A 25188-nucleotide genomic window follows, 5' to 3' on the forward strand; every position below is an offset into this window, starting at 1 on the left:
TCTGTACTTCGACCATCATCAGTTATTTTGCTCCCCAAATAGCAAAACTCCTTTACTACTTTAAGTGTCTCATTTCCTTATCTAATTCCCTCAGCATCACCCGACTTAATTCGACTACATTCCATTATCCTCGTTTTGCTTTTGTTGATGTTCATCTTATACCCTCCGTTCATGACACTGTACATTCCGTTCAACTGCTCTTCCAAGTCCTTTGCTGTCTCTGACAGAATTACAATGTCATCGGCGAACCTCAAAGTTTTTATTTCTTCTCCATGGATTTTAATACCTACTCCGAATGCTCAATATACAGATTGAATAACATCGGAGATAGGCTACAACCCTGTCTCACTCCCTTCGCAACCACTGCTTCCGTTTCATGCCCCTCAACTCTTATAACTGCTGTCTGGTTTCTGTACAATATAGCCTTTCGCTCCCTGTATTTTACCCCTGCCACCTTCAGAATTTGAAAGAGAGTATTCCAGTCAACATCGTCAATAGCTTTGTCTAAGTCTACAAATGCTAGAAACGTAGGTTTGCCTTTCCTTAATCTAGCTTCTAAGATAAGTCGTAGGGTCAGTATTGCCTCACATGTTCCAATATTTCTACGGAATCCAAACTGATCTTCCCCGAGGTCGGCTTCTACCAGTTTTTCGATTCGTCTGTAGAGAATACGCGTTAGTATTTTGCATCCGTGACTTATTAAACTGATTGCTCAGTAATGCTAAGAGTGTGAAATCTGAATACCTCCTGGTCATGTTGACGAATTTTTATGAATTTATTTGTAAGAGTATAGACAGTGGAAATTAAAATGTCGTGTGGTGCCTCTCCTGCTCCAAGTCGGTCCGTTTGACGTCCTACCCCCCTTAAGAAGCGACAGCGATAGCAGGCCGAACGTATGCATTTCTCTAGGGAGAATCGGAGACAGAAAGCACTCAAACCTGCGTTGCCAGTTGCAGCAATAGGCGAGGCTAAAGCGTGTGGTGTGGGACACAGACAGGCAGTACGTAGACGCCGCCACAAAGCATTCTCCTTCACTCCCACCTGAGAACGGTCCACGCACCCACTCTCTTACCACTCGCAGCAGTCAGAGCACACAGGACCTCCCGCTCTATACCTGTAGTTGGCGTGCCAGTCGAACTGGCCTCCAGCGCTGCCGGCGGCCGCGTCCAGGTACCGACGGACCTCCGCCGGGGTGGGCTTGACGGCGCGGTCCAGCAGGTCGCACGTGCTGAGCACCACGTAGGCCACCAGGTGACGGCCAGAGCCGAAGACCGCGTGCTGCCGCTGTTCGTCCTCCGGACACTCCGAGGCGCCGGCGGTGGCCACCAGCCACAGCAGCAGCGGCAGCAGAGCTGGCGGTCTGGCGCGCATTCTGGGAGCCACTGCCGACGGCCGAGACCGCGGGCCGGCTGGGCGCCCCTCCAGCGCCCGTCTGGCTCTTCTCACTCCACATTCCCACGCCACTCTGCCTTATCGGCCGCGTTGACGTCGGCACAGGGAAATGGATCGCACTACACAGGGCCCCTTCTGTCTTACAGCTACGGGCGCAGAGACTCGGCGGCTGCAGCCGGCATCTGCTTCCAGCCGACTGCCAGCTCGGCGGGCTAGTCCCAAAACAGGCGTCACTGCTAGCCCAACACGCACACGCGCACACCCGCTTCTCTTTGTTTCCTCACGCATTTGCCTGTGCGGCATCTTACGTCCGACTGTATTAGCCAATCAGTCTTTTATTAGGTCTTCACAATCACTGTTTGACGTGGAAACGTCTATTCTCTCGTCGGTCGAACTTTTTTGTATGACAAAATTCCGTCAGATATGAACTGATCTTCAGAAAATGGTTCAAATGGCTCTGTGCACTATCGGACTTATCTTCTGAGGTAATCAGTCCCCTAGAACTAACCTAAGGACATCCCACACCTCCATGCCCGAGGCAGGATTCGAACCTGCGACCGTAGCCGTCGCGCGTTTCCAGACTGTAGCTCCTCGAACCGCTCGGCCACTTCGGCCGGCAACTGATCTTCCCAACCACTTTTTATTAGCGTGAAAATATTCACTCGTCAGTCTAACTTCCCGTCAGAGGTAAACTGGTCTTCCCAATCAGTTTTTGACGTGAAAACATTGATTCGCTCCTCGGTCGAACTTCATAATTACGAGGGTCGTTCAATAAGTAATGCCCCATATTTTTTTTCTCAAAACGTATTGATTTTTAAGAGTCATAATTTTGTGACAATAAACACTCCTGGAAATTGAAATAAGAACACCGTGAATTCATTGTCCCAGGAAGGGGAAACTTTATTGACACATTCCTGGGGTCAGTTACATCACATGATCACACTGACAGAACCACAGGCACATAGACACAGGCAACAGAGCATGCACAAAGTCGGCACTAGTACAGTGTATATCCACCATTCGCAGCAATGCAGGCTGCTATTCTCCCATGGAGACGATCGTAGAGATGCTGGATGTAGTCCTGTGGAACGGCTTGCCATGCCATTTCCACCTGGCGCCTCAGTTGGACCAGCGTTCGTGCTGGACGTGCAGACCGCGTGAGACGACGCTTCATCCAGTCCCAAACATGCTCAATGGGGGACAGATCCGGCGATCTTGCTGGCCAGGGTAGTTGACTTACACCTTCTAGAGCACGTTGGGTGGCACGGGATACATGCGGACGTGCATTGTCCTGTTGGAACAGCAAGTTCCCTTGCCGGTCTAGGAATGGTAGAACGATGGGTTCGATGACGTTTTGGATGTACCGTGCACTATTCAGTGTCCCCTCGACGATCACCAGTGGTGTACGGCCAGTGTAGGAGATCGCTCCCCACACCATGATGCCGGGTGTTGGCCCTGTGTGCCTCGGTCGTATGCAGTCCTGATTGTGGCGCTCACCTGCACGGCGCCAAACACGCATACGACCATCATTGGCACCAAGGCAGAAGCGACTCTCATCGCTGAAGACGACACGTCTCCATTCGTCCCTCCATTCACGCCTGTCGCGACACCACTGGAGGCGGGCTGCACGATGTTGGGGCGTGAGCGGAAGACGGCCTAACGGTGTGCGGGACCGTAGCCCAGCTTCATGGAGACGGTTGCGAATGGTCCTCGCCGATACCCCAGGAGCAACAGTGTCCCTAATTTGCTGGGAATTGGCGGTGCGGTCCCCTGCGGCACTGCGTAGGATCCTACGGTCTTGGCGTGCATCCGTGCGTCGCTGCGGTCCGGTCCCAGGTCGAGGGGCACGTGCACCTTCCGCCGACCACTGGCGACAACATCGATGTACTGTGGAGACCTCACGCCCCACGTGTTGAGCAATTCGGCGGTACGTCCACCCGGCCTCCCGCATGCCCACTATACGCCCTCGCTCAAAGTCCGTCAACTGCACATACGGTTCACGTCCACGCTGTCGCGGCATGCTACCAGTGTTAAAGACTGCGATGGAGCTCCGTATGCCACGGCAAACTGGCTGACACTGACGGCGGCGGTGCACAAATGCTGCGCAGCTAGCGCCATTCGACGGCCAACACCGCGGTTCCTGGTGTGTCCGCTGTGCCGTGCGTGTGATCATTGCTTGTACAGCCTTCTCGCAGTGTCCGGAGCAAGTATGGTGGGTCTGACACACCGGTGTCATTGTGTTCTTTTTTCCATTTCCAGGAGTGTACATCAACATGTCTTGTCCATGTCGTATTTTTCTACGTAGTCTGCCGTCTCCATGGAAGTACGCCAACGTTATGCAAGAGCATGTATTCCCTGCTGGTATATAATGGACGAGGGCATCTCGTCGAGTAGACCGCTCGCCTGGTGCAAGTCTTTCGATTTGACGCCACTTCGGCGACTGGCGCGCCGATGGGGATGAAATGATGATGATTAGGGCAACACAACACCCAGTCTCTGAGCAGAGAAAATCTCCGACTCAGCCGGGAATCGAACCCGGGCCCGTAGGATTGACAATCTGTAGCGCTGACCACTCAGCTACTGCGGGCGGACTTCCCTGCTGGTAAAAGCTCTTTATCCTGTAGGTGTAGCTATGTTTTCATTGCGTGACTGACACTCTAGTCATCCTCAAAGTATGTTCCCCATAGAGTATCTTCAAGCAGTCCAAACAGACGGAAGTCCGACGATGCCAGGTCTGGACTATAGTGTGGATGAGGCAATGATGTCCAACCCAATTTGACGATGTGTTCCTGGGTTCTCATACTTGTGTGTGGGCGTGCATTATTGTCTTGAAGCAAAATTTCTGCTGGATTCTTGTCCGAACGAACATGTCGGAAACCGTACTTGAGTTTATTCAGAGACTTCACTTATGCCTCTGAATTTATCGTTGACCCTCTTGGCATCACGTCCACGAGAATTACGCCATCACAATCCCAGCAGACTCTGACTATGACATTTCCGGCCGAGGGTGTTGTCATGAATTTCTTCTTTTGTGGTGAATGAAGATGATGCCACTCTATGGACTGCCCGTTTGTTTCCGGCGCAAATGGTGCCCCCGGATTCCGTCCCCCGTAACGATCCGCGACAGAAACGCTTTTCCGTTGGTCTCAAAATGCTCCAAATATTCAGATGAAATGGCCTTTCTTTGAAACTTGTGGTCCGCTGTGAGCAATCGTGGAACCCATCGTGAGCACCTCTTTGAATATCCTAGAGTCTCCATCATTGCAGACGCACTTCCAATGTTGACCGACAACTGTAGAGCCAGTTGTCGCGCTGTGATGCGCCGGTCGACACGAATTATGGCATCCTCACGATTAAGCATGTCTGGATCAGTGGCAGGACGTCCCGAACGTGGCTGATCATGGAACTCTGTTTCTGCATTTCCTGAGGCTGTAACATTCTTTACCCATCGCCCAACTGTACTCTTATCAACTGCAGCATCACCATACATTGTAGAAACACGTTTATGGATGTTGGCCACTGTTTCTTTTTCAGCACATAGCACGTTGCTTGTAACGTGAGTAGTATGTATACCCCGTTTTGACGCTGTACTACGCCTCTACCATCGGCCAGAACGGTTCATAATTTTACCGACGCACAGAACAAACGTCATATGTGAAGCACGAACAAGGACGTTTGTCTATGTCTATTAATGGCTTTTTATAGATATGGAACACTACTTATTGGACGACCCTCGTAAATTACGCTTCTTTTAATTTTATCTCGAAGCTTTCACAAGAAATCTGTAGCGCCGACCCGAACTGTACAGACAGAAATATCTACATCTTGAGCCGTACACATGACATGCTCAGAGCCATTTGAACCATTTTTGAACATACCTAAAGAAAGGGACTGAAATGAGGTAACGTACGATAGGTATGCAACACACATAACATACAGGTAACAACAGAAAGTAACTGCTGGTGGTAGCGTTTGAACTGGCGACCGGCAGCACGTCGGTGCGCCAAGCTAAACACTATGCATCATTGCCGGCACCACAACTCACGGCAATATTAAGCACAGAGCTATTTCCATTGCTAATTTTATATACGCGAGGTTATGAAAAGGTTCCGACTTACTTGGCGTATGTCTCAGCAGCTGTTATAAACTGTTATTCCTCCTGTGACTTGTTATCACTTATACATTCTTAAATCAAAATGGATATACAGGTGTGACTGATTCTGTCAGACAAATGTGTTAAGTAGTGTAATGTCGCTTGCCATAACTTACGAGGGAAAGCAATCTCAACTTTATCAATGTGCTGCGCCATATTCTTTGACCCCCCAAAGTGCGAGCTACGATACTGTGGCACGGGAACTTCAGTAAGTAAGAGGACTTCAATTACGTAATTGGAATGAAACGAAAAATTAACGACCGTAAGTAACTTAATCATTTTAGATCTGGTAATTAAGATCTTATGACTGCCACTCATAGAACAAAATGACAGTTCATTTACGCAGAACTATGCACACTACTTTTGCTTGAAGGGAGTATGGATACGAGAATTCAACATTTATTCTTCTCGCAATAAAAATGTGTTAGTTCTGGTGGTGAACATGGTGATAAGTTACTCAACAATTTTTGTATATGGTACAACAATCGTTTTCAGGAAACATGTTTCTGTTTATGTTTAAAGTTCCAGGAAATATACTTGATGGACAGATATAGTGATATCCCCTCAGGTACCTTAACTGTTTATTAGTCGGCTGGCGAGGTCCGCCAGGCAACATAGATTTTTTTTACTGTATTAAATATATAACACGAATTGAAACAAAGATTTGTGGACGCTGACACTAGCTATTTTCTGCTTTCTTATTGGTTCCTTCTAATGACATTTTCCAGCATTATTTTTAAAAATCTCACGATGCTTGGATGCTTGGTACCCGTCTTCAGATTTAGTAATTCAGAAACTTAAATATATTTTAGGTGCTAAATGAACACCTATATCATGTAAGCTGGAGGGCGTTGATGCGGAAATGCAGAAATAAATAATAAAATATCGTCTAAATCTTGCTTGCTTAATAAATACAATTACTCAATCTTCAGATCTAAAATGGGGAGAGGATGATATATAGCTTTGATTAGCATCAGCTACTCTGTCTTAAATTGGGGGCAGAGACAAATTGTGACACGAGTTTTTAACCCTGGATAGCTAATGACAGAAGGAACCAAATTTACCAATGTTGTGTAGGTCGACAATGCACAATTTTTGAACTACAAAAACTTGGCGCCACGCGCTTCGATTGGCCGCGGGATTGCCCTGTTGCCAGATGCTCTGGACAACGCATAACCACGAATGCTTTTCCTGTCGAAGATAGCGACTAAATCGCAGGTGACGTGTGTGTTTCGAAGCGAAGCTTACGTGTGAATGCCTCCGCTGTTAGTTGGAGACAAACAGGAAGACCTATTCGACAAGTGTGCATATCATTCTGGGGCAGTGACGGGGCGTGGGACGTTTGTACATGTGATACGACGACCATAGCGCTGCCCGTCAGCCGATGAACGGCAGCCGGCCGGAGTGGCCGAGCGGTTCTAGGCGCTGCAGTCTGGAACCGCGCGACCGCTACGGTCGCAGGTTCGAATCCTGCCTCGGGCATGGATGTGTGTAATGTCCTTAGGTTAGTTAGGTTTAAGTAGTTCTAAGTTCTAGGGGACTGATGACCACAGCAGTTAACTCCCATAGTGCTCAGAGCCATTTGAACCATTTTGATGAACGGCAACATGGCAATCCAGCGGCCAATCGGAGCGCTTGGCGTCAAGTTTCTATAGTTTAAAAATGGTGTGTCGTCGACCTATACGACATTAGTAATTTTGGTTCCTACTGGCAGCAACTATCCATGGTTAAAATTTCGTGACACAAGTTTTCTTGTATATTGACCATTTCATCTAGGCCAGATCATGAGAAGTAAAAGTTCAAGCAGTTCAGTCCTCGCCATCTAATGGAACTGCACGATCTCAAAGTAGAAATCTCACAATATCTTACTTTTTACCAAGTACTTAGACTTACGGGATCTATACTGAAACGAAATTATACTGTTTTCAGCAGCTGTAACCATATTAGCTGTTCGGACTCTGTATAATGAAGCTCTGAAAAGACTAACAGCTTTTGCGCATTTCTTTAATTACCCCAAGACAGCACGCTACTGGCCTTTCCACGTATCGACTGTGCTTAATGAACTTTCTCCCACGTATTATCAAAATTGGATTCACTGGAGGCAAGCAACTGTTTGCCACAGATTACGTTTTATCCGTGCCACAGGCGACACACGCCACAGTAACGTAGTTCTTCTGTTTGTGCGTGCACGTTTTGATATACGCTCTTCATTTCCTCGGTAATCAATAACCCTTGTGTTGAGAGAGCAGTTGTGATGTAATTACAACACGTCTGAGTCAGTGACCAACGTCTCTTGTTTGGTTTCAGCCTCTGTTCTGCAAGATACGCCGTACAATGCACGTGGGGAGATGAACTTGAGGGCAACGGATGAAAGCACTTAGAACAGAGATCGATATAAAACAAAAGGGATTGTTAAAACTCGGCTGTAGCACCTCGGAACAAGCGCCACTGCGTTGCGGCGGTGCAATTGTCACGGATTGTCATAATTCATTTCATTTTCATTCCCACATCTGAGCACATTATTTGTCAATGGTAGTTCAAAAATGGTTCAAATGGCTCTGAGCACTATGGGACTCAACTGCTGTGGTCATAAGTCCCCTAGAACTTAGAACTACTTAAACCTAACTAACCTAAGGACATCAGACACATCCATGCCCGAGGCAGGATTCGAACCTGCGACCGTAGCGGCCGTACGGTTCCAGACTGTAGCGCCTTTAACCGCTCGGCCACTTTGGCCGGCTGTCACTGGTAGTCATTCAAGTGTCGATAAAATGTTGACTCTCAAGCTGAGTTCTCGGGTTACTGCATTTACGGCTCCTGGGAAATGGGTATGCGAATAATGAAGGTTTTTGGTATTCTTTTCTGCCTTGGGTTTTAATTAAAGAACATGTTTCAAGAACCTTCCTGACTCATTAAACCTATATGAGGTATTCTTGCCACGTGAGCTGTCTAGGTTGACTCAAGCCCTCCACACAACCTCCTTCTACGAGTACTTCCCGTAATTGGTAGCTCATTCGACATTACTTCCCGCGAAATGTAAAAGCCTGAGGTCGAGTACAGTACAGGGTGTTTGAAAAAGAATATACGTAATGCGAAGTATTATTGGTCCAAACTATCGATCGCTGCGCCTCGGCTCGGGTATTGGAGGAACGAATACATAGTCTAGTTTATATTAATAGTCGCTAGATGTCAGTTGTCTTCTGTTTTGCTTGATAACCGTCATAAGTTTAAAATGGCTACTCCGTAGCAGAAATAATTTTGTGTTCTCGAGTTTGCGAAGTGCAATTGCGTGATTACAGAGAAAAGACGTTTCAGGTTGAGGTACCAAACTCATCCTTCTAATGAGTGGAACATTCGCAGCAGGTATCGACAATTTCTAGATACAAGACATGTATGTAAAAGAAAGAGTCCTGGCCGTCCTCGTGTTCCTAAAGAAAATGTCGCACGAATTCAAACTGCTTTCCAATGTAGTCCTTCAAACTCAACTCGTCGTGCCAGTCGGGAGTTACAACTGCTTAAAACAACAATTTGGCGTGTTTTGACACGTCGGTTGGTTATGAAGCCGTACAAGTTACAGATGTTACAAGCTGTGCGTCCTGATGACAAACGCACACGTGAGGCATTTTGTAACGAGATTCATGATGCCATTGACAATGATAACACTTTCGCACAACGCAACGTGTTCAGTGATGAAGCGACTTTCCATGTTAGTGGTCATGTAAACAAACACAGTGTTCGAATTTGGGGCCTAAAGATCTCACATGCAGCCATTGAACATGTACGAGATTCGCCCAAAGTAAATGTGTTTTGTGCGATATCCCAATCATCTGTTTACGGCCCATTCTTCTTTAATGGAAACACGGTTAATAGTCAGCAGTATCTCGCTATATTACAAAACTGGTTGTTTCTGAGGCTGCACGAAGACAACTTCATTTTTCAACTAGACGGAGCACACCCTAACCTTAGTAGCCAAGTGCGTGAATATCTGAATGAAACTCTACTGAACCCTTGGATTGGTCGTCAAGGAGTTGGCGACTTAGCATGTCTTAGCTGGGCTCCACGGTCACTGGATTTGACACCTTTTGACTTCTTCTTGTGGGGTTTCGTTAAAGACAACGTTTACGTACCACGACTCCAACAGGACCTGGAAGTGAGTGCAGGCTTTCTCGGAGAATTTCATATATGAAGTCATCATTGGTTGTCAGCCGAGTAGCGTCATCGTCTCGTAGCAACGTTTCGATGGTATGCGTCTCCATCATCTTCAGGCGAAGTGTCGGGATATCGTCGCTCGCGGGCTTATATCTCTGCTGGACCGCTCTCCGCTTGCCGCCGGCGGCCAATTACGCGCCCGCGGAATCGCCCGATAGGCCTGGAGCGGCCGGTAGTGTGTGTGTGTGTGTGTGTGTGTGTGTGGGGAGAGCCGGGGGGGGGGGGGGGGAGGGACGCGTGTGCTGGGTTCGTATCCCGGCGTCCGCCTCTGTCTGCTCCGTCCGTGGCTCTTGGTGGAACGGAACGTTTTCCTGATTGCACGCTCCCATGCTGTGCTGAGATGGTAGCCACTGTCGCGGTTGATTAGGTTGTCGTGTACCCGTCTTTCTATGGACTCTTTGATTACTGAGTCCCAGAATCCTTTTATACTGCACATTTTCTTTGTGTCCTCGAAATCGAAGGTGTGCTGCTCGTCAATACTATGTTCCGCCACAGGTTAGCCGAGAGCGCTAATGCGCTGCTTCCTGGACTCTGGTAGGGGCGCCGGCCCGGATCGAATCCTCCCGGCGGATTACCGACGTCGACCCGTGTGCCGGCCAGCCTGTATGTGGTTTTTAGGCAGTTTTCCACATCCCAATATGTGAATAGTAGGCTGGTCCCCTCGTTGCGCCTAAGTTACACGACTCGCAGACATCTGAACACGTTCGCACTATTCCATGGATTACACTCGACACAGACAGCTGGAGTACACTAATTCCGTCCTGGGGGGTACAGGGTGGCGACAAGAAGGGCCTCCGCCCACTGCTTAAAATTAACCTTGCCAAATCCGTTCTAACCATGCCGACCCTGCGTAACCGCGGGACAAGGCACTAGCAAAAGGAAAAGATACTCCCACAGAGCCTGGAAGAGTTGAAGAAACAGACCTGTACTGTCATAACATCAGTAACGAAGGACATGCTTGCCCGAGTATGGGAGGAATTTGAGTATCGATGCGATACTGTTATTGTCACTGATGGAGGACATATTGAACATCTGTAATCTGAATTTGAGAGATTCGTAAAAATGTGTGTAAAGTATCATATTCATATGTCTTCATGTTTAATAAATATATGCATTTGAAATATGTACAGCTGCTATTATTCGGTAGCTGCGTTCCCTGATATAAGGATGATTTCGATCTTCTGTTCACGTGTCAGACCCATTTTAGATCACCTGGAACAAAGAGGCATGGGTCGGTATTTAGGTAACTTTGAACATTAGTAACTTCTAAACTGTACAAGATAGACAAAAACAAATTACACCACTCAATTCCAGAGCTTAAGCGAGTGTTATTTGATGTGTCATACACCCCCCTTCCCATTTAAAATAAATGAATTGAATCCAAAATGGCGGATTTTAAGATGGCAGCCATGAATGCACTCCTAAAGTTGCGGCCCAACGTCAAACCTATGTCCCCATCATCACATTTCAATTTTCCCTTTAATCTTCCAACTTACGAAGGTGTCCAAGGACTTTTGACTTGCCCTGTACATTCTTTCTGAAACACCCTCTATTACTACACGGTCCAGTCACGCTAATTTGACCACCACCAACATAGGACGTCAACGTGCAGTAACCACACACGGTCTGCAGATGGTAACACTAGCAGTTGAGGGTATATAAAGCGAGTCGATTAGGGGGAAGGGGAGGGAGATGGGAAAACGGCGCAGTCGTTGTCGTAAAGCAGAAACGGAACAATTTATCTGACGTCCTATAGGGCATGTTCATTGGCTTCCGGGCCAAGCGTGGAAGCGCAGTGGTGCACCACGTGTCATAGGGACTGTAGAGATGTGTACGGGAGAACAGGCATGCAACTATTCAGCTGTTGAGCAACTGAGTCCCAGATGAACCAAGGAGCTGCCAACAGTCTCTCCTCACCAAACGTTCTACGGTCGTCGCTGTGGTGGCCCTCCGCAGCAGGCGTCTGGTTCATGTACCCACTGTTATTGTCGTTCATGGAAGACGAAGGCTGTACTTTACACCCCAGTACCGTAAGTGGACGTCCACTGAGTGGTGACAAGGACTTTTACAGAAAAATCTCGTTGAACAAGGTCGTTGGCGTTGACGGCGTGAAGCGTCTGAAAGCAGACACGGTGAAACAATCGGCGAAAGGGTCCAGGTCGAAGGAAGGAGCTTCATCGTCTGAAGGAGGTTTTCACTGCATTCCCTGGGTGACCTCGTCAATCTGGAACGCACAACGGATCAACACAAGCATGTTATCTGTCCTCAGGGACCACATTCAACGCTACATGCTCCCTGCGATGCCACCTACCAGCAGGACAGTGTAACGTGCCAGTCAGCTCGCGTGCTTCGAAGAGCACCAGGCTGATTTCACCGTACTAATCTGGCCGTCAATCTCCTCTCGGATTTAAACCCAACCGAAAATTTGTGGGAGCACCTAGATCGGACTGTACGTCCCATGCATCCTCAAGCGAGAAAGCCAGCGCAGGTGGCCAAGGCGCTGGAGTCGACATGGCTTCACGTCCTGAACATTACCTTCCAGAACATCACTGACATTTTCCTGCACGTCTCACGGCTGATTATTCAGGCTCTTGACAGCTGAGTAGATTACTTCGAATGGACAATGTATATCACGAAGTTTCGGTGACCCTTTACACTTCACTCTAAAATGAAAGATATATTCTCAACGTATTTACTAACTAGAGAGAAAAAAATCTATACTATTGCACTCTTCATCGCAGTCACTCGGTCGCTCTGACTTTCCCGATAGGAGTCTGTATTTCACATCTGTGTCTGTATTCACTGACGGCTCTTCGGGCACCACTATCATTCCTCCTAGACACTTTTTCAGTTGCATTCGCGATTGGTGCGCGGACAGATCTGCTGGTGAGAAACCTAAGTATGACCTCGAATTCCACTGATTTTCCCTTCGTAATTATCTCGTGAGATTTACCTAGCAGCTGGAAGAAGCAACCAGGAAAGCATAGTCACTCCTGTTTCTAGTGTGAGTTAGACTCGACGTAACTGGATTTTCTGCCCTGTGATCATACCATTTGGCTCATTCTGTTTTCATCCACGGTTCTTGAACCAATGGATTAACCTAAATTACTTTTCAGAAACTGGGCGTGCAGTCTTTCGAGTGTGCAGTGTTGTTGTTACTGGCCAGTCATCAAACTCTGTTATCAATTTAGAGACATAGTGCTGTTAATCGACTGACACTGCCTCATAAATCTGAAAAGGTTTTTCAGGGACCGCTCCCAGTTACAAAAGTTCGTTGATTACCTTTAATAACTTATTAAAGCAACGTTTCTCCAGATGCAAACCTCATCTTCAGCCTATAATAGCAATGCAAAAGCATTTAAGGAAAGGTACAAATAGATATTACAGTTGTTCATTACATTCCAGCAAGTACTATAACCATCCCGTGAAGAAAAGGTAACCTAATATGAGGGAATATATACTTCGTTTGTCAATCTTCTACTCATAGTTTTTTTAATAAACTAATAATTTCTGCATATGAAATGGCTGTCTTCCTGTGGTGTGCTCAGGTAAATTTAGTGCTATGGCTCCATGGAACTTACGAAGTAAATATCTTGTTTCTGAAGCACAATAGAGTTTCAAGTGTCCTTCGCAAAGTTTATAAACAGTGTTAGTGCCGAAGTCGATTATTATTATTATGTAGCTTATTTGACTTGAGATGTATATAACTATTTTTTTCATATTCTGTAATGGGGTGTAATTTGGAAATATTTTGTGAACGTGTTTTCTGAAGCTATGCATTGTAAGTACTAAATTACAATATATAACTGGTTTATGCTTAGGAAATGTAGAATTACGTATGGGAGAAAAGTTAGGGAATAGTCCCTCCGCAACAAAGGGGCTTAGGCAGAAATAGTGAAGGTGGAAGGGTGCGAATCGGCTCGAGAAGTTTTTGTGGCAAGATAGTCAGTGCCTATCTTTCGACGAGTCAATCTCCCGAGGGATCAATGAGGCAAAGACTTCTGGAAAAGTGAAGTAATCAGGCCCCGGCTGTGGACCGTTACTAGACGGTGTATCGTGGAATTTATTGCACTGCTGTAAATTCTGAATTTACGACGCCAAGAAGATATTTTTCAGAACATTTTGTATAAAGAGCCATGACTGCAACATGTGACTTTGCTATACCGCCACAGAGTATCGTCACTGTATCCACCTGCAGGCAAAGTAACATTTAATAGTGTAAATGCATGCATGAACCAATGTTTGCTGAAGTGTTCAAATATTAAGTGACTAGTAGCAACCTTACATCAGGAAACGTGGTTTATACATAGTCATTCACCTCGATAGGATCTTGTGCCCTTTCATTCAGTACAACGTGGAAGTTCTTAAATGATTAGTTAAAATAATGAAAAGAATTGCTAACTTCGTGGATTAATAGGATCTGGTTTTGCAGATAGTCTTTTAAGTGAAGTGCTCCATGTGGTAGTTAATGTTTCTAAGTTCAATATATAACAAAAGAATATTTAATTGCAATATTATTCTGAAGAAAACTTTCAAAGATTGTTAAAATAACTTCTCAGAATATAAAATTTACTACATAACTGTAATTACAGAAATAAAATATAGCTCTTAACAATTTGAAGGCCTACGATAGCCATTCAGGTAAAATTTATTTTTAAATAGTGATTTTGTTTGTCTGTCCTTAGATCTATGTTTTTACTATTGTTTATTATTGGAAGAATTAATCAAGAAATAGGTTATGAGACTGAATAGTTCTAGCATCCCCCTTGTTATTGTCAGTTATCCAGCAAGCCACAGCGAAAGTTCGCGCAAAACTGAATTAATTATTATTCAACTATGTGTGCTATTAAAATCAAGAGCTGCGTCATCTTACCTGGACTGCAAAACATTCAGGTACTCCATGTACAACTCATGTTCTGAGCAGTACAAAGCTATTTTGCTAGTACAAGCATGAGTGTGCTGTTGATTTCGTGTACATTTACGAAACGTATTCCTAACTGAAGTTTAATACAGCAAACAGTTAAGGAAACAAAAGAAAAATTTGGAGTAGGAATTAAAATCCATGGAAAAGAAGTAAAAACTTTTAAATTTGCCGATGACATTACAATTCTGTCAGAGACAGCAAAAGACCTGGAAAAGCAGTTGAACAGAATGGACAGTGTCTTGAAAGGAGAATACAAGATGAACACCAACAAAAGCAAAACGAGGATAATGGAATGTACACTCCTGGAAATTGAAATAAGAACACCGTGAATTCATTGTCCCAGGAAGGGGAAACTTTATTGACACATTCCTGGAGTCAGATACATCACATGATCACACTGACAGAACCACAGGCACATAGACACAGGCAACAGAGCATGCACAATGTCGGCACTAGTACAGTGTATATCCACCTTTCGCAGCAATGCAGGCTGCTATTCTCCCATGGAGACGATCGTAGAGATGCTGGATGTAGTCCTGTGGAACGGCTTGCCATGCCATTTCCACCTGGCGCCTCAGTTGGACCAGCGTTCGTGCTGGACGTGCAGACCGCGTGAGACGACGCTTCATCCAGTCCCAAACATGCTCAATGGGGGACAGATCCGGAAATCTTGCTGGCCAGGGTAGTTGACTTACACCTTCTAGAGCACGTTGGGTGGCACGGGATACATGCGGACGTGCATTGTCCTGTTGGAACAGCAAGTTCCCTTGCCGGTCTAGGAATGGTAGAACGATGGGTTCGATGTCGGTTTGGATGTACCGTGCACTATTCAGTGTCCCCTCGACGATCATCAGTGGTGTACGGCCAGTGTAAGAGATCGCTCCCCACACCATGATGCCGGGTGTTGGCCCTGTGTGCCTCGGTCGTATGCAGTCCTGATTGTGGCGCTCACCTGCACGGCGCCAAACACGCATACGACCATCATTGGCACCAAGGCAGAAGCGACTCTCATCGCTGAAGACGACACGTCTCCATTCGTCCCTCCATTCACGCCTGTCGCGACACCACTGGAGGCGGGCTGCACGATGTTGGGGCGTGAGCGGAAGACGGCCTAACGGTGTGCGGGACCGTAGCCCAGCTTCATGGAGACGGTTGCGAATGGTCCTCGCCGATAACCCAGGAGCAACAGTGTCCCTAATTTGCTGGGAAGTGGCGGTGCGGTCCCCTACGGCACTGCGTAGGATCCTACGGTCTTGGCGTGCATCCGTGCGTCGCTGCGGTCCGGTCCCAGGTCGACGGGCACGTGCACCTTCCGCCGACCACTGGCGACAACATCGATGTACTGTGGAGACCTCACGCCCCACGTGTTGAGCAATTCGGCGGTACGTCCACCCGGCCTCCCGCATGCCCACTACACGCCCTCGCTCAAAGTCCGTCAACTGCACATACGGTTCACGTCCACGCTGTCGCGGCATGCTACCAGTGTTAAAGACTGCGATGGAGCTCCGTATGCCACGGCAAACTGGCTGACACTGACGGCGGCGGTGCACAAATGCTGCGCAGCTAGCGCCATTCGACGGCCAACACCGCGGTTCCTGGTGTGTCCGCTGTGCCGTGCGTGTGATCATTGCTTGTACAGCCCTCTCGCAGTGTCCGGAGCAAGTATGGTGGGTCTGACACACCGGTGTCAATGTGTTCTTTTTTCCATTTCCAGGAGTGTAGTTGAATTAAATCAGCTGATGCTGAGAAAAGTAGATTAGGAAATGAGACACTTAAAGTAGTAGATTAGTTTTGCTATTTGGGGAGCAAACTAAGCAATGATGGTCGAAATAGAGAGGATATAAAAAGCAGAGTGGCAATGGCAAGGAAAGCGTTTCTGAAGAAGAGAAATGTGTTGACATCAAGTGTAGATTTAAGTGTCAGGAAGTCTTTTCTGAAAATATTTGTATGGAGTATTTTTATGGAGTGTAGCCATATATTGAAGGGAAACATGGGCGATAAGTAGTTTAGACAAGAAGGAAATAGAAGCTTTCGAAATGTGGTACTAGAGAAGAATGCTGAAAAGTAGATGGGTAGATCACGTAACTAATGAGGAGGTACTGAATAGTATGGGAGAGAAGAGGAATTCTGGCGCAACTTGACTAGAAGAAGGGATCGGTTGGTAGGACACGTTCTGAGGCATCAAGGGATCACCAATTTAGTAAAAATGGTTCAAATAGCTCTGAACACTGTGGGACTTAACTTCTGAGGTCATCAGTCCCCTAGAACTTAGAACTTTAAACCTAACTAACCTAAGAACATCACACACATCCATGCCCGAGGCAGGATTCAAACCTGCGGCGGTGGCGGTCGCACGGTTCCAGATTGTAGCGCCTAGAACCGCTCGGCCACCCCGACGGCACCAATTTAGTACTGGAGGGCAGTGTGGAGGGTAAAAGGAGTAGAGACAGACCAAGATATGAATACACTAAGCAGATTCAGAAGGATGTAGGTTGCAACAGAGATGAAGAAGCTTGCACAAGATAAAGTACCCTAGTAGGAGGAAATGTATTTTGGAGTGAAGGATTATTCATATCTTAGGTTTGCTGTCCAACGTGATATACAGGAGCGCTCGTGTGTAGTTTGGGAAATAGGAGCGAGATAGCCACTGAATTAAAACTATTGGGGTCAGTGATGATAGCTTAGTTGATCAAGCACTGCCCACGAAATATAGGTTCTGTGTTCGAGTCCCAGCGTGGAGCACAGTTTTAATTTCTTGTGTATCTCTTGAATTACCACTATAACTTGGTGCGACATAAACGAAAGTAAGAATATCGCGATGCATTCTCTTTACGAACGACAGACACTGAAAGAAAGGCTTTAGAAATGCTGTTGAGTATCTTTAGTTCATCTTATGTCCTCCTTTCAAGACACTGTCCATTCTGTTCAACTGCTTCTCCAGGTCCTTTGCTGTCTCTGAGAGAATTCTAATGTCAACGGCAAATTTAAAATCTTTTATTTCTTTTCCATTGATTTTAATTCCTACTCCAAATTTTTCTTTTGTTTCCTTAACTATTTGCTGTATTAAACTTCAGTCAGGAATACGTTTCGTAAATGTACACGAAATCAACAGCACACTCATGCTTGTAATAGCAAAATAGCTTTGTACTGTTCAGATCATGAGTTGTACATGGAGACTCTGAATGTTTTGCAGTCCAGGTAAGATAACGCAGCTCTTTATTTTAATAGCACACGTAGTGGAATAATAATTAATTCAGTTTTGCGCGAACTTTCGCTATGGCTTGCTGGATAACTGACAATAACAAGGGGGATCCTAGAACTATTCAGTCTCATAACCCATTTCTTGATTAATTCCTCCAATAATAAGCAATAGTAAAAAATAGATCTAAGGACAGAAAAACAAAATCACTATTTAAAAACCAATTTTACCTCCGACTAAGTTGAAAACAGAGGAAATCGCACCCAGGTCCACAAATTGTCAGTCTGAGCATTAAACCACTTAGGCGCAGTTTCGACATTAATTCCTCAAAAATCCCTCATATTGTACTCTTGCACATACGCTACACGCAATTTCAAATAAATGTACTGACGTGGTGCTGTGAGCAATATAGCACCCATGCTGCCAGAAGGGATATCACATCACTTACCTGAGTTGATCGTAGCCTGGCTGACTACTAATTCAGCACTCAACGCTGGTTTCTATATACTACAGAGAGAGTGCTACAAAACGTATCCTTGTACTTTTTATGTGCATACAGCACACATTCGAAGGGAAATGACATAATATTGGTACAATTTCCACCTCACTTTCGAAAAGAAATGGCACAATTTTAGAGTGATATTTACTGTGTCCTGTAACACATACGTACATGACAACTGGCTGCGATTGTGGATAGGTCATGCCTTAACTCCCGTGTAAAAAGTATTGCCACGAAAGGCAAGGGTCTCGGTTCGAGTCCGGGCCTCAGTATAAATTATTCAGGAATTTCCAAGCGATATAATTTCAGTCAGATAAATCGTAGAGACAATTTTGCTTCGCACACACCTACACTACTGGCCATTGAAATTGCTACACCAAGAAGAAATGCAGATGATAAATGGGTATTCATTGGACAAATATATTATACTAGAACTGACATGTGATTACATTTTTACGCAATTTGGGTGCACAGATCCTGAGAAATCAGTACAGAGAACAAATACCTCTGGCCGTAATAACGGCCTTGATACACCTGAGCATTGAGTCAAACAGAGCTTGGGTGGCGTATACAGGTACAGCTGCCCATGCTGCTTTAGCACGATACCACAGTTCATCAAGAGTAGTGACTGGCGTATTGTGACGAGTGACTGGCGTACTGGAGAATGTGCTGGCCAGGGCAGCAGTCGAACATTTTCTGTATCCAGAAAGGCCCGTACAGGACCTGCAACATGCGGTCGTGCACTATTCTGCTGAAATGTAGGGTTCCGCAGGGATCGAATGAAGGGTAGAGCCACGGGACGTAACACATCTGAAATGTAAAGTCCACTGTTCAAAGTGCCGTCATTGCGAACAAGAGGTGACCGGGACGTGTAACCAATGGCACGCCCATACCATCACGCCGGGTGATACGCCAGTATGACGATGACGAATACACGCTTCCCATGTGCGTTCACCGCGATGTCATCAAACTCGGATGCGACCATCATGATGCTCTAAACAGAACCTGGATTCATCGGAAATAATGACGTTTTGACATTCGTGCACCCAGGTTCGTCGTTGAGTAGACCATCGCAGGGGCTCCTGTCTGTGATGCAGCGTCAAGGGTAACCGCAGTCACGGTCCCTGAGTTGATAATCCATGCTGCTGCAAACGTCGTCGAACTGCTCGTGCAAATGGTTGTTGTTTTGCAAACGTCCCCATCTGTTGATTCAGGGATCGAGACGTGGTCGCACAATCCGTTACAGTCATGCGGATAAGATGCCTGTCATCTCGACTGTTAGTGATACGAGGCCGTTGGGATCCAGCGTGGCGTTCCGTAATACCCTCCTGAACCCACCGATTCCATATTCTGCTAACAGTCATTGGATCTCGACCAACGCGAACAGCAGTGTCACGATACGATAAACCGCAATCGCGATAGGCTTCAATCCGAACTTTATCAAAGTCGGAAATGTGATGGTACGCATTTCTCCTCGTTACCCGAGGCATCACAACAACGTTTCACCAGGCAACGCCGCTTAACTGCTGTTTGTGTATGAGAAATCAGTTCGAAACTTTCCTCATGTTAGCACGTTGTAGGTGTCGCCACCGGCGCCAACGTTGTGTGAATGCTCTGAAAAGCTAATCATTTGCATATCATAGCATCTTCTTCCTGTCGGTTAAATTTCGCGTCTGTAGCACGTCATCTTCGTGGTGTAGCAATTTTAATGGCCAGTACTGCACATATATCCAGAATCCAAACTGGTAATCCCCAAAATGTCATCTATAATTGTTCCATTTTGACTGTGGTTAATTCGTGTTAGTAATTTGCAACCAAAGCTTAATATAAATGGTGGACTGGTTCTGTTCACACCATATATCATAAGTCTTCTTCGGAAATGGAATTATTAGACTCAACGGACGAAATGTTAGTCACCCTCTTAAAAGCACACACTAGTCTCTTTCGAGCAATATGGATTTGATTCAAGTGATCTTCCAACCCTGACATAAATCATGGAGTGAGGCGAATGTGCTTGGCGCACCACTTTAATGTGAACATGAACCATCTACATTTTCATTGTGATAATTCTGTGACCACTCCCGCCATCCAAGATCACAAAATCCTTGTTCACAGAGCTGTACGCATAGTGTACGTCCCAGGGTTGACGAACATTCAGACACTCATCCACACCTCGACCAGCTGACTAAATTACGTGATCTTCATCCTGTTTATAGAATATGGGGCTACTTGAAACAGCGGTAGAAAGCAGCAGCCAATATCCCTGGTACATATGGCGTAGCTGAAGAAGCGTACTAAGATAGGTGCCGCAGTGGTTCGCACACTGGGTTCGCATTCTGGAGGAGACAGATAAAATCGCGTCCGGTCATCCAGATTTAGGTTTTCCGTTATTTTCCTGAATCTCTCCAGCCAAATGCCACGATGGTTCACTGGAAAGTTCACGGCCGGTTTTCTTTCCCATCCTTCAAACATTTCTGTCTTGTGCTCCGTCTTTGGTGACCTCGATGTCGACCAGACGTTAAGACATAATCTTCCTTTCTTCCTGAAAAATTATGACTGCATTCCTTGCCGTACTGAGACCATTGTTAAGACTAAGGGTCGTTGTCTGTAGAATTAGTGTGGTTATTCTGGGAGATGTGGGGAGGGGGAGTTATTCGTTAGTCTATTATGTTCACTTTGCAACAACAGTCTAAATGAGCCTACCAACCACGGATACCGTAAACTACAGCTACACAAATGTTTGTCATATGGTAGAAGGACGCTGTGCAAAGAACATGGTTGTTATAAATTCGCTGTACCTACATTAATTGACGTCTACATCTACATCTACATCTACATACATACTCCGCAATTCACCATACGGTGCGTGGCGGAGGGTACCTCGTACCACAACTAGCATCTTCCCTCTCTGTTCCACTCCCAAAAAGAACGAGGGAAAAATGACTGCCTATATGCCTCTGTACGAGCCCTAATCTTTCTTATCTTATCTTTGTGGTCTTTCCGCGAAATATAAGTTGGCAGCAGTAAAATTGTACTGCAGTCAGCCTCAAATGCTGGTTCTATAAATTTCCTCAGTAGCGATTCACGAAAAGAACGCCTCCTTTCCTCTAGAGACTTCCACCCGAGTTCCTGAAGCATTTCCGTAACACTCGCGTGATGACCAAACCTACCAGTAACAAATCTAGCAGCCCGCTTCTGAATTGCTCCTCCCTCTATCCGATCTGATAGGGATCGCAAACGCTCGAGCAGTACTCAAGAATATGTCGTATTAGTGTTTTATAAGCGGTCTCCTTTACAGATGAACCACATCTTCCCAAAATTCTACCAATCTACATCTACATGTAGTGACATATTGTCATTCATACAGAAAAACTTAAAGTTTTGAATTGCTGCAGCCGTACTTCAGATTTCTGCCATGACAGCGCAGCATTGAGCGGTTCGGCAAGATGGCGACAGGCGTATGTTGTGTTTTAAATGCTCTGGCACTGCACTCCGGAACCGCGGGACTGCTACGGTCGCAGGTTCGAATCCTGCCTCGGGCATGGGTGTGTGTGATGTCCTTAGGTTAATTAGGTTTAAGTAGTTCTAAGTTCTAGGTGACTTATGACCTAAGATGTTGAGTCCCATAGTGCTCAGAGCCATTTGAACCATTTTTTTGTTTTAAATGCATTCACATGAGTCTGCCGTAACAGCGCAACCACACTTCAGAATAGAGTTTCAAAAATATCCACCAACTCCATTCGCGACGGGATGTGCAGTTTAAACTTTCAGGATGCTTCTGGAAGGGGAAATCAACGGATCGGTGGGCAATGAGTGAAGAAACGCTTGACTGCATGCGGGCAAATTTCTCACATAGCCAACAGAAGTTGACAAACAGGGCTAACAGAGAGCTGAACATACCACAACCGACCTTTTGGAACATCTTACGGCAGCGATTGAAGCTGAAGCGTTACCGATTGAAACTGCTACAAGCCCTGACACCCGATAGCAAAGTCAGATGCTTTGAATTTGCGGCACAGTTATGGAAGAGGATGAGTTTTGTGAGAAACTCATCTTCAGTGGTGAAGCAACATTTACTGTAAATGGCACAGAAGGTAGGCACAGTGTGCGAATCTGTGTGTTGTGTGAAGTCTCACAGTTTAAAGTCTATGGTATATTTTTCTTCTGTTAAAAGACTATTACAGGACACGTATACCTGGACGTAATGGAAAATTGACACATGCCACAGCTGGAGACCGACAGTGTGGATTTCATGCTAGGAGCATGGAGCTCCACCCCATATCCACAATGATGTTCGTGAATTCTTAAATGGGAGATTGAGAAACCGATGGATCGGTCATGGTGTGGTAGATGATCAGCATTTCATGTCATGACCGCACTTTCTCGACCAAACTGCATGTGATTTTTGTGTGTGTTTATGTGAAAAATTCAGATATTACACCTTCTCTACCAACAAATCCGCCAGAATAGCGAGCTCGTTTAACAGTGATTTTGAGCTGGTTTATATGGACTAGCTGCACCGAATGAGGGATGAACTTGATTATCGACTTGACATCTGCAGAATCAGTAAGGGGGCGCGTATGGAGCATTTGTAATACATACAACAAAGATTTTAGAGTTTTTCTATGTGTATGCGAATCCCTCTGACGGTATGTCAAATAATGTAGCTTCAGCAAATCTGTGAATTCGTGTCATTTATCATAACCTTGTACTCTGATGAAGAATTGTCGTCCCTTCTTCCATTCACTGCATTTCTTACCTCGTCGTATTCAGTATGAATCTCGTAGCATATACTGGACTCTCAGTCGCAAAGCTGGAGCAGCGAGGAGTTTGGTTGGCCTTTGACCGCGTCTCTTATCTCGAACGACGGACCGCAGCACTTGTGCCTGGCGTACTTCCATGAAAGGCGGTGTGTACAGCTGCGACTTGCCTTCTGATAAAAGCACTGCGTCATTCTGCCGACTGGTCCAGCAATCCAATTATGGAAGAGTGAGAGAACGCAGTTCAGAATACTGCAAATACTCTGAATTTACGTAACAGGCCGTACACTGTATTTATGAAATACAATCTCGCACCTTGAATTGAGGTGATGTCATTGAAAACTTTTCGACAGCGGGGACAGAGGAGTAGCATATTTCCCTGACATTAAATAATATGAGTTCAAATCTTTCAAACTCTTTGTAATGACTGAAACAATTTGTAACGCGAAAAATTATGTAAGGATTCAGCATCGGCAGATAGAAGCACGCTGAAAGACAAACGTTGCCCTACAAATTGGAAGGAGAGAGGAGAGAAAGATACACGTTGGGTGTGTGTGTGTGTTTTTCTGTGTGTGTCATCTTTGTGGAAAAACAAAACATTTGTACCAATCACGTGTTTCTTTTTTCGTTAGCTCTGTTATGCGAAACGAACGTTTAAGACATAAAGTATGAACAGATAGTTTATGTTTTTGAAAATAACGTACTGAAGTAAACAATGAGGAAAAAAGTCGAAAAATTTATTGTTCAGCAACCAGATGAAGAAGAAACAGTCTCATGCCTCACCGAAGAGCTCTGAACATTTAGCTCAAGACATGAGCTTGTAGATGAACAATGGATCAAGTTTAAAAGAACATTTGATCGTGCACTGGATAGATACGTACCCAGTAGAACAGCTCATGATGGGACGGGCCCTCCATAATATACAGCCACTGTAAAGAAACAGATACTACTGAAAAGGGGTATAGCTAGCATAGGCCTATATATGCTGAATGGAACTCGTTCGGTCTTGCAACAATATTATAAAGTTATTTCATAAAATTCTGGTCATAGGTAAAGGCTGTTAGTGGCATCAAAGTTAGTGTCCCGTCACTCACGGATTAGAGGGGAACTGAAACATAGGGTAGCAAAGCAAAAGCTGAAATGTTTAACTCTTTTTTCAAATGTTCGTTTACAAAGGAAGACCCGGAAGTATTGTCCCGAATATAATTCTCGTACCGCTGAAAAGGCGAGTGGAATAGATATTACTGTCAGTGGTATTGAGGAACAGTTGAAATCGTTAAAACCGAAAAAAGGCCTATCAGTTTCTATATCCGGTTTTCGGCTGACTTAGCCCCTCTGTTAACTATGATCTCTTGTAGAGCCCTGGAACAGAAACTCTGCGCAGTAGTTGAAAAAAAAAAAAACAGGTCACAACCGTCTAAAAACAGACTAACAAAAGTGATGCACAGAACTACCACCTAATATCTTTAACATCCTTTCTTCATCTTAGAACATCTTAGAACAAATTCTGAGCTCAAACGTAATGAGTTATCTCGAACGGATCTCCTCCGTGCCTGCCAACACACATTTCGTAAATGTCGATCATTTGAAGCCCAACTCGAATTTTTCTCACAAGACATACTGAGAGCCGTGGATCAAGGCAGTCAGATAGGTGTAGTTATTCTCGATTTTCGAAAAGCATTTGACTAAGTACCACACCTAAGCTTATTATCATAACTACAATCATATTGCGCATCAAGAGGTATTTGTGATGACTGAGGATTTTCACGTAGAGAGGAAGCAGCAGGTTATTTTGGATGAACAGTCATGGACAGATGTAGAAATAACATCGGGTCTGTCCTAGAGAAGTGTGTCAGGGGCGTTGCTGTTTCTGTTGTATGTATAATAATGACCCTGTGCACATGTTAATAGTCACCTCAGACTTTTCGCAGATAATACAGTTATCTGTAATGAGATCAAGTCTGAAAGAAGCTGCATAAATATTCAGTCAGACCTTGATAAGATTTCAAAATGGTGCAAAGATTGAAAAATTGCTTTTAATCTCCAAAAATG

At 45.4% G+C, this 25188-nt stretch overlaps 2 protein-coding genes across 2 annotated transcripts in view; one reads left to right on the top strand and one right to left on the bottom strand.

The window, feature by feature from the left end:
* LOC126190827 (uncharacterized) overlaps positions 1-1419 on the bottom strand; it is a 104321-nt gene extending 102902 nt beyond the window's left edge. Inside the window, exon 1 of the mRNA XM_049931397.1 lies at positions 1115-1419. Within this exon, the coding sequence (XP_049787354.1) occupies positions 1115-1371 (257 nt within the window). The 5' untranslated portion in view covers positions 1372-1419. The remainder of the gene's footprint in view (positions 1-1114) is intronic.
* The window catches only part of LOC126088406 (uncharacterized), a 992980-nt gene that overhangs the window by 433799 nt on the left and 533993 nt on the right, over positions 1-25188 (top strand). The gene's annotated exons all lie outside the window — the stretch shown is intronic.

Source organism: Schistocerca cancellata, chromosome 6 (assembly GCF_023864275.1).
Source record: "Schistocerca cancellata isolate TAMUIC-IGC-003103 chromosome 6, iqSchCanc2.1, whole genome shotgun sequence".
Lineage (NCBI taxonomy): Eukaryota > Metazoa > Arthropoda > Insecta > Orthoptera > Acrididae > Schistocerca > Schistocerca cancellata.